This window comes from Crocodylus porosus, unplaced genomic scaffold, assembly GCF_001723895.1.
Source record: "Crocodylus porosus isolate Cpor-Errol unplaced genomic scaffold, CroPor_comp1, whole genome shotgun sequence".
Classification (NCBI taxonomy): domain Eukaryota; kingdom Metazoa; phylum Chordata; order Crocodylia; family Crocodylidae; genus Crocodylus; species Crocodylus porosus.
In genome coordinates this window covers 55,168,523-55,178,348 of record NW_017728931.1, presented here as the reverse complement: position 1 = coordinate 55,178,348, position 9,826 = coordinate 55,168,523, and the positions used below count along the sequence as shown (strand labels likewise).

Genomic DNA, 9,826 nt, shown 5'->3' with positions numbered 1-9,826 from the left:
GGATGCTGCAAATATAGTGGTAACTCAGATATAAATTGCTTAAACTGAGGAAGATAGCTGGTAAAGCAGAGATGGGCAAAATGTGGCCCGGGGGCCGGATGTGGCCTGTGAGGCTATTCTACCTAGCCCACGGGGCCCCTAAAAAATTTAGAAAATTAATATTTATCTGCCCTGGCCTGCCTGTTATACAGCCCTTGATGGCTTGCCAAAACTCAGTAAGCGGTCCTCTGACCAAAATACTTGCCCGCCCCTGTAGTAAAGAGTATTCAGTTTCATTTTAGAAGTTTTTGAAGTTGGAAACCCCAAAAAATTAAGTTATACTTGCCATCATCATCGTCATCTTTTTCCTTCTCCTCTAGTGTTTGTTTATCCAACTGTTTTGCTACATCATCAAGCGCACCCTCCGTTTCTTTCTCTGTTTCTTGTCCTGCATTCAAGATAAAAGTGTGGTTTAGCACAACAGAATGATGCTAAATTATATAAAATCCCAACATCATCATCTTGATATTTTTACCCATGCAGGATCAGAGCAGCTGCCCCCCTTTTTAAAAACTGAACACATATATAAACATGACTGTAGAATTCTACGGTGATGGGAGCTATGATTAAAACTTGAATATGAAGATAAAATTATCCAAGAATTTGCACATCATTTTTAATATTTTCTGCCCACGTCTCTCTCCATTGTCCCTAGCACTAACCTGTTCCAATGAGATAACATTGGTGTGCTACAAAGATAATCGAGAGGTAGTTAGGCGCATTAGTCTGAAGTCAAGTAGAAGGCAGGGGAGACTTGCACCTTATAAACCAGCTCTCAACCTCAGGCAAGGCACCCTTAGAAAAGCATCAGCTCTTTTATTTTCATTTGTTTTTTAGCTACAGAAAACAACAACAACACAATCCTCGTGTTGCAAAATAACTCAGAAAGACCACAACACACCAGACCATTTTTAACACAGATGGTTCATTTAAACTCTCTGGATTCTCTTGCAAATCGTGTGCACACCAAAGAGTATTAACGCTGCATGGCACCCCTTGAAAGGATCTCCAGGCACCCCAGGGTGGTGCAGCAACCTGGCTGTGAATCCTTATTGTAGAATGGAGAAAGTAGACCACCTCCCCTGCAAAGAGTAACCAAAGCAGACAGCCCCATATGGCCTATCCAAGGTAGACACCCCTCCCCCCACCACTACCTAACCAAAGTAGACGCACACCCGCCCTCCACGGCACGGACTAACCAGAGAAGACAACCCCCCTCCCTACAGCCTAACCACGGTAGACACGCACCTCACCCGCGTCCCCGACAGCCTAAGCGGCCCCCAGCACGGTTTGCCCAGACTTGCCCCCAGGCCTCTCTCGCCGACCTACCTGGAAGAGGAGCAGGGCGAGGGCGAGGGGCAGGGATCCCTCCCGCGGGCCCCAGGGCCGGGGCGGCGCACCCCTCACTGCCGCCGGCCCAGCGCCGGGCGTCCCCCGACCTGACTCGCCTGCCCCCCAACACAGGGCGACCCTGGCCCTGGCCCCAGCCTTACCCGCGGGACCGCCTTTCCCCTTCTTCTTCTTCTTCCGCTTCTTCCTAGCGCCCTCCTCGCCGCCGGGCCCCGCCGCGCCCTCCCGGTCCTCGGCGTCGGCCGGCGGTGGCAGCAGCTCCCCGTTCAGCTGCTTCTCCGCTTCCTCCGCGCGGCCGCCCGGCTCCGCGCCCGCCATGTTGTGGCCGCGGCCCCTGCTGCGTCGCTCCACCGAGACGGAGGAACAGAGCGGCGACACCTACTCTCCCGTCGCCGGCGCGGAGCTCGATGGTGAGCGCGGGGCATACCGGGAAGGCTGGAGAGCTCCCCTCCGCCGCGGCGGGGGGAGGGGTGGCTCTGCTGCGCACGTGTAACGCGCCCTAGTGACGCCGCACCCCTTCCACCCCTGTCTTCAAATGTGGTAGCATCCTTTCTCAGCAGGCATCGCGCTTGGACGCGACCACTCCTCCTGCCCCTGGGGGGATATGTGGAGGGATGGTAGATTGATCCCCCAGTCCTGCCTGGAGGGGGGCGACTGTTGAGATGAAATGAGTCCAGAGGCTTCAAGATCAGAGCCCTGCCCCGCCCCAGCCTTCTTGGTTGCTTAGGATCAAATGTGCCTGTGCTTCAGCTTTCCCACCTGTAAAATGGGAGTAGCTGCACTTTCGCTGCCCAGGGAAGCTGGGAGGATGAATGGATCGGGACTAGGAGTGGGGCCCTGGTTCTCTACTAGAGACAGGTGGTCACAGAGGTGCTGAAGATAGATCAAGGAATAAGAACAGTGGTGTTAAAACCAGGGCCTGGTCTCCCTCTAACTCTGCTGCCATGCAGCTGGATCTCAGTGGTGCCTCTTCCCTCTACCACTATCTTTTGTACTGAAGACACTTATGCATTTTGTATCCCTGCCCTCTGCAACTCTGTTCCCAGCTTCTGACCAAGTAGGTTGTCCCCTGCAACACCTAGGGTGGCCATAGTAAGGGCCAGTTTCATTATCCTCTGTCCTCTATTAATACAAAACCCAACACCTTTATGTCCTCTGTTGGCGACCCATTTGACTGTGTTGGGACCATACTTAAGGTTCCATAAAAACAAGGGAGATCACCTGTACGGCCATTTCTAGGAACATAGGACACAAAGGACGTGGTCATCAAATCCAGTCCTTTGCATTTGCAGGCAAATATTTACCCAAAGATTCTCCAAAACTGCCCCCTCCACACATACAAGGTACCAAACTAAAAACATGAACATCTTACACCATGCCACAGGTAATAAGTAGAGGTGCACCAATACATGGGTCTGATATCAAATTGGTACCGATATAAAGAAAATTGTCTAGATCAGATATCGACCCGATGGGGCCGATAATTTGGCCAATAAATGCCAGTGCTCCGCGCAGCTGCAGCACGGAGCAGACCCAGCAGCATGGAAAGCTGCCTCCAGCTGGCAAGTCAGGAGGGGAGGAGGGAGAAAGGGATGTGGGGGGTGCAGATCACCTCCCCTGGCGGTGAGGGAGGGGGCAGAGGCAAGCACTGCCCACCTCGGCAGGGGGGCGTGGGACAGAGGCGCAACTCACGATATGGGGGCAGCTCCTGATGCTGCTTGCACCCTTGGAGGGTGGGGGCAGCAAAGCATGTGCCTCCTGGATCTGCATGGCATGGGGTGGGCTGCAGGTGCGGGGTGACAGGTGGCAGCATGGGGCCGGAAGTGGAGCTGTGGTGAAATATGGGATGCCTACAGCCTCCTCCCAGCACTGCCAGAGCCCACTCTGAGCCCAACCCACAACAAGAAAAGCCCTGCCCAGCCCTGGCTGAACCCCACCCTGCAGCTGCAGCCTGCCCTGCACCATGCTGATCTAGGGGCACACCCCCCTGCCCTCCCTGGGTGCAAGCAGTGGCAGGAGCTGCCCCCACCTCACAAGTCATGCCTCCATCCCACACCCCTCCCACCCCAGCTGAGTAGCACTTGCTCCTTCCCCTGCCACCTCCCTCACCATGAGGGGCATTGATCTGTCCTACCCCCACACCCTTTCCCTCCCCACTCCCCTTCCACCACACGAAGCTCACCGCCTAATGGCAACTGTATCGGATATCAGAACGCTGCCAGCCAATCTGCCTCTTTAAAATATCGGCTATTGGTATCAGCCCCCAGAATCTCTACCAGTGCACCCCTAGTAAAAAGCAGAGGAGATGAGGGCACTCCCAGTCTTTGGTTAATATATGCTGAGATGATCTTTCACTAGTATATTAAATCAACTTTTTTCTTACTATCACTTTATTAGACTGGGTCTTCACATTGTTTTAGTACCAGTATAACTATGCCATTTAGGAATATTCATTTTTCCAATATAGCTATATTATCAAAGTCCCTTATGTGAATGTATTTTTATACTATAAATGCACCTTATAGCAGCACAGTTTACATTTTTTTCCACTGGGAATACATTGTATTACTATCTGCATATTTATATTTGCATCAGAACTAGGGGAGTCATACTGATGTAGTGAAAGTGGCACATCTGATTGAGTAGATACACCTGCAATTATTTTAAACACACATTTTCCATTTTAATGGTATTTTATGGTCCATTCTTCTGATCAGGATCACTTGTCTGTGGCTGATCCAGATAGGCCACAAAAGATCAGCTTTTCATTTACTATTGGGTCCTTTCAATCCTGCCCAAGCCACTATTTCTCATTTATCATACACCTTGGGTGCATCCACATGAGATGTTTACTGAGCAGTAGACTAATTAGCTCAGCAGTAAATGTTGTGCATCTACATGTGCACCTCTATTAGGCTGGAGCAGACTAAAAGTCCACAGCAGGATAGTACTTGTATTTACATGTATTGTATTTACTTGTATTGTAACTACAAGTACTATCCTGCTGAGGAGTTTTTTACTGCTACCCCAGCTGGCTGGGGCATGAGGGTACTTCAGTGCAGAGGCTGCCTGCTGGCTACCCTCATGCCCCAGTGAGCTCCTCTTCAGCACATTGAGCCAAGGGAAAGCAGCTCCAGCCTGGCAGGCTGATCCTTAGGGCCCCCTGCCAGGTGAGGCTGCTCCCCCCCAGCTCAATGTCCTGTGGTTCCGGCCGCACATTCAAACAGCTTGTCTGGTAGCAATAAACTCCCCGGAGTTTATTTTATTTTATTCATGTAAGTAGTCCCATTAGTAGTCCCCGGAGTTTATTGCTTCGCATTAATTGCACATGTAGACATGCCCCTTATGTACCGTATACTGTAACTTTCTGTGGCTCCACTCCAGTGTTCCAAAAATCTGCAAGAGAGAAAGTTGTAAGTTACTTTGCAGAAGTAACAATAAACAAATAAAAGTCAGCAGAAATGAAAGACAGTAAAATACCTTAAAACTGTAACAATACCTTAGTGTCAACAAACAACAGAATAACATTAATAATAACAGAGTAGAAATGGGAATCACAGGTTAACATTTTGCAAGAAATGGAGTTTGTTAATAAAGTGGTAAAGTATAGCAAATATGAATAGAAAACTTTGTGTCCTGCTGCTTTTCTCTGTATCTTATAGGGTGCACTCATACATTTAAAGGTTTGGGCCCTTCTTCTGTTCATGTTTGTTTCCTTCTAATTAGTATTTAGGATTCATTAATGATGTAACTCAGTGTTTTCAGATATGATATGATATGATATGAACCTTGGAGGTTTTTAAGACCCAGCTAGACAAAGCTTTCGGTGGAATGATCTAGTTGAGGGTGGGCCTGCCTTGAGCAGGGGGTTGGACTAGATGACCTCCTGAGGTCCCTGCCAACAATAATTTTCTATGATTCTATGATATGAGACATGTAATAATATAGCATTATATTGGTATTAAGGCCAGTGCAGAGTCTTGTGGAGGTAAATAAAAACACTTTTTGGATTGGGAAGACTGAATCTTTTTCTCAGTGAGTGCCTTTTTTCCCCTAAACAGCTTTGCGGAGAGAAGCGTACAGTGGCTGGAACAGTTAAGGAAAGGAATTATAGTTGAATGCAGACCAAAGCATGTGGTAGCTAAGCAACAGAACTTTAAACTCTGTATTGAAAAGCAGCACACAGACACACCTCCTTTTCCATTTTTCTGAGGCGGCAGTTTACATTTGCATCACTTTGCTGGTGAAATTTGTTCCCATCTGCAGGGAAAAGCTTCTTGCAGGGTATGTTATGTTTTTTTATATATATACACACACACACACATGCTAAGAAATGCCCATTCAGATTAGGTGGATTCCTAATGAAGCCATCATTTATTTATTGGAAGAGACAGTCTGAAGTAGAATATGAATATGTGGTAGCTATATTAATTTATCGTATGTATTTCTGTTGCTAATTTCATTCAATTATGTTTTCATGACATTTTAGTACTTTTCTCCCAAACCCAGGGTCCAAGCCTGTAGCACTTTACATGTTGTAGCCCCTGGAGCTAATGGGACTACCTACATGAATAAAAGCTTTAGCATCAGCCTCCAACAATGGGAAGTAGGCAAAAAACCCCACATTTACATTTGAACAGAGAATATATTTTTTGTGCTCATATTGATAAAAAGAGAGAGAGAGGCTCTTTCCAACCACTTTCCAAGGGGGTAAAGAAGGAAAACTGCTACTAGCTTTTTTAATTAAAACAGTCTTTAAGTCTGGGAGTTATATGTGTTGGTAAAGCTAGTTAAGCTGGTAGCAAAATCAAAATAACTAGCTTTTTTAATTTTGAAAAGTTCCTTTTCAAAACTTTTAGTTAAAGCATACACAAAATATGTATCAGCTATTAGAGTTCTAAGTGACAAGCCAGCACAGTCACATTTAATGCTGGCAGCCTATTCTCCTAAATCATGACCATTGGCACTCTCCATTTTCACTAAGACTGTGAGTCTTAGTTTTAAATTTTGTATCTTGGGTCAGTTTGCATTACAACCTTAATATTATTTTGATGACAGATTTTCAAAGGGCACACTGAATGTACATGTAAAACTGCCTATTCATCTGCCCTACTGCCAAGCCATGCCTGTTTTTCAGATATTAAACTAAATTAAATAGTTTCTTTCATTAGACGTTATCATGGATAATATGCCACAAAAAAGTTCTGGAGCTAGTTGGGAGTAACATGAACAGGAACATATAACTAATTTGTATTCTGAATTTTTTAAAGTTTCATATGATTTAAATAGCTAAATCATTAAAAATAATAATGTTTTTATCTTATTCCTAAAGTGATAACTTCATTATATGAAGCAGGTTTTCAGGGTCTTACAATTAGAGAAATAATTTAACTGTAATTATACAGGGGTAAGGGGTACAAGTACTACAACTTTAATTCCTGCTTCCTGTTGGTAAAATTGCATTCTTGTGAGATTGTTTACCTGTTCCTCACTCTAAGGACTAATGGAAACAATGCCACCAGCTGCAATCCTGGATCCAGGACCCATATATTTTTTTGACCAGGTATATGCTTTATCAGCTTTTGCAAATATTATTCCTTCTCACTTTTTTCCCTGCAGAGACTTTATATGTTTAATCAAAAAATATATTTTTTTGTTTTAGCTGAAAACTAGAAAAAAAGAGCGGAGCAAGAAAATACTGGCAGAACAGCCTGCTGATTTCAGTTCTTTCCACACACATTCTCAGTGGGTAGGCTTAATTCCCAGGTAATTATGTTTGTGTTGTTCCATTGATGATGGGTGTGGGTCAGTTTCTAGCAATTAGTTCTTGAGGGGAACATTTAAAAAAAACAAACACACAACTGAGAATGAATTTTGTAACACTTATTTGTGCCTTTGAAAACACCCCTGTAAGTGTATTGCTATAGAGTTACCATATTTATTCATATAATACCCACACCCCCCAAAAATCTGCCCTCCAAAATTGTGGTGCATGTCTTATACTGGGAAGCTGATTTTTCTTTGCTTGTATAGTTACAGATGCTGTGCTCTAATTACTGCTACTTGTCTCTCACCCAACTAGCAGAAGAGGCAGAGTCCTGTGTTAACCCTCTCATAGCTATTGGCTGGGCACTGTATCTTGTGGCTGAAGGCACAACTTGAGCTAGTTTAGGGCAAATGAGCTGCTGCCTGCAGTGTCTTGATGAGGCTTGTGGTGTGGAAACATTTATTATTTACAAGCACTTACATAAAGAACTATTTACAGGAAAGCATGGGCAACTGGTGCCACCTTAGTCGAGGGGCACATGCCCCCCCACCATGACCAGTCAGCAACCAGAGGGAGTCCTTCGCAGCCAATCTCGCTGACCAGGGGGGTGTCCCCCACAGCAAAATTTACCAACCGGTGAGCAGCCGTGCTGCTCCCAGAAGTGGCCTACATCCAGCGTTCCCACGCCCTGGCCGGCACTTGCAGGCAGGGCACCAGTGCTCCTGCCGGCCCCCCTCACCTATCGCCTAAGCAGGGAGCATGGCTGGTAAGGGGGTACACCAGTGCTCTCAGGGAGTGCCCATGCACCCCTGTGCACCCCCTATGTGTTGCCGCTGCAGGAAAATAGTAACAGTTTTGCTATTGCCATTGTGATGGTCTATGGCCTACCCTTGTTGCTGTCCTTCCACACCTGGAATTTCCTGCTACCTCACCCAGACTGTCTCCTGAGATGTCACACTTCCTGGACACACCATGTTTCCAACAGGACTTACTCTGTGTCACACAGTAAGCCATGACTCTGGAAAAATCTTTTTTTTCTACATTTTACCTCCCAAAAACAAGGTGCATATCTTATTTGTGCAGCATGTGATATGCTAGAGAATGTGGCATTGTTTTCAATCTAAAGATATGATCTGAGTAAACAGTAATATTCTGTGATAATCAGGCTATTTCTGTCAGCTTCTCAAAGCAAAAAAGGTAAGAAGAAAATCAATTTGCACTTGAAATACTGGTATATAATGGTTACAATTTAGTTCTGTGAGTAGAGGAAATGTTACTTATCCAGAGAAAAAGATCATATGATCACTGCAAGCTCATCAGGGCACAGACTGTTTCCTATGGTGTGTTCCCAATCTTGGTTGGGTTCTTTAGGCACAAAATACAAAAAAAAATACTTGGAAAGATGCAAGGTACTAAGCTAAACAGCTTGCAATAGCATGGGGGGTTTAAAAGACTGGACACAAGGGACTCCTGAATTAATTTCTGTAATTAATTTTCTACTTATCTTTGGATAAATTCTGTAACTTCTCTGTGTCATGATTTCCCAGTCTGTGGAATTGCAGCAGTGTTGTTCAGCTTAGTGACATAGTGCTAGGACTTGTGATTGGATGTGAGCAAGTGATATCTAACCGTGCTGAGAAACTTCATTGAGCTGAATGGGGAGTCACCATGCAGCTCTGATTACAGGAACTGAACTCACTGTGTGCACATTTTTTTGGTAAATGAAAACCACTGCATACAGCACTTGATAAACATAAATACATTTTTAAGGATTATTGAGATATGTTGAGATTTGAGATGTGAAGGCCCCCAAAAAAACAAAAAACTTGGGGGGTGGGGATACATTTTTTTAGGGCTTTTTTTGCTTTTCTCCAGAAAAATTGAAAAGTTTTGGAAAAATTAAAAAACCTCTCATGAAATATTTTCTTTCAGAATGATGAATAAAATGTTTAAGACAAGGTGTTTATATATTGCTATGCTTTACTCCCCCAAAGTTTGTTCTAATAACTATGTAATAGAAATACTTTTATGTAAGACTATGTACAGAATCAGAGCATTACAGTTCCTGTACACTGAGGACAAGCAGTACAGTACAACTCTCAAATGCAAGAGCAAGATGCATTTCTGCCCCCCGAGGGCACTGATATTTTCACAAGAGAAGAAAGGTTTCAGTGCCTTCGTTGCTTGTGGACTTCTTCTATTGTTGACCTTTGATCTAGAGGTTGGTGGATCTGCTCCTGTCCTCCTGACTAAGCCTCCAAGGACTGGGAATGGACACTGGCAGCAGCATCCATTTGTTCCTGTAGAGACTAGAAACAAGGGGCTTATCGCCCTGCTTGCTCAAAAGCCTCAGGAGAGGAGAAGGAGCAAGTCTAAAGGTTTTGGAGTTGTAAGGAACCGGCCCTGTGACCTTGAGAGCCACAGAAGTACAAAAGCAACACAAAGGAGCTGAAAAAAAGTATATTTCTTTATTAAAAAGGTAAGAGTTTAAATTTCTCTGAATTTAGTATATTAAACTATATTTTAGCTGTATTAGTATATTTTTATAACTTATGTACTTCATTATTGAATTCCTACTAATCTGATGTTTTGTGACAAATCACCTAACTGTAGCAGTGAAGTGAGGCTTGCAGGACAGGGAAGTTGTTCACAATTAACTCTGAGGAGGCC

At 44.9% G+C, this 9,826-nt stretch overlaps 2 protein-coding genes across 2 annotated transcripts in view; one reads left to right on the top strand and one right to left on the bottom strand.

Moving 5' to 3' along the window:
* Window positions 1-1,738, bottom strand: part of METAP2 (methionyl aminopeptidase 2) — a 28,536-nt gene extending 26,798 nt beyond the window's left edge. The window contains exons 1-2 of the mRNA XM_019545070.1: window positions 1,533-1,738; window positions 326-427 (exon numbers count right to left, since the gene is read on the bottom strand). Of these exons, the coding sequence (XP_019400615.1) occupies window positions 326-427; window positions 1,533-1,707 (277 nt within the window). The 5' untranslated portion in view covers window positions 1,708-1,738. The remainder of the gene's footprint in view (window positions 1-325; window positions 428-1,532) is intronic.
* Window positions 1,739-5,293: 3,555 nt separating this feature from the next.
* Window positions 5,294-9,826, top strand: part of LOC109315949 — a 34,773-nt gene continuing 30,240 nt past the window's right edge. Inside the window, exons 1-2 of the mRNA XM_019543913.1 lie at window positions 5,294-6,952; window positions 7,052-7,155. Of these exons, the coding sequence (XP_019399458.1) occupies window positions 6,893-6,952; window positions 7,052-7,155 (164 nt within the window). The 5' untranslated portion in view covers window positions 5,294-6,892. The remainder of the gene's footprint in view (window positions 6,953-7,051; window positions 7,156-9,826) is intronic.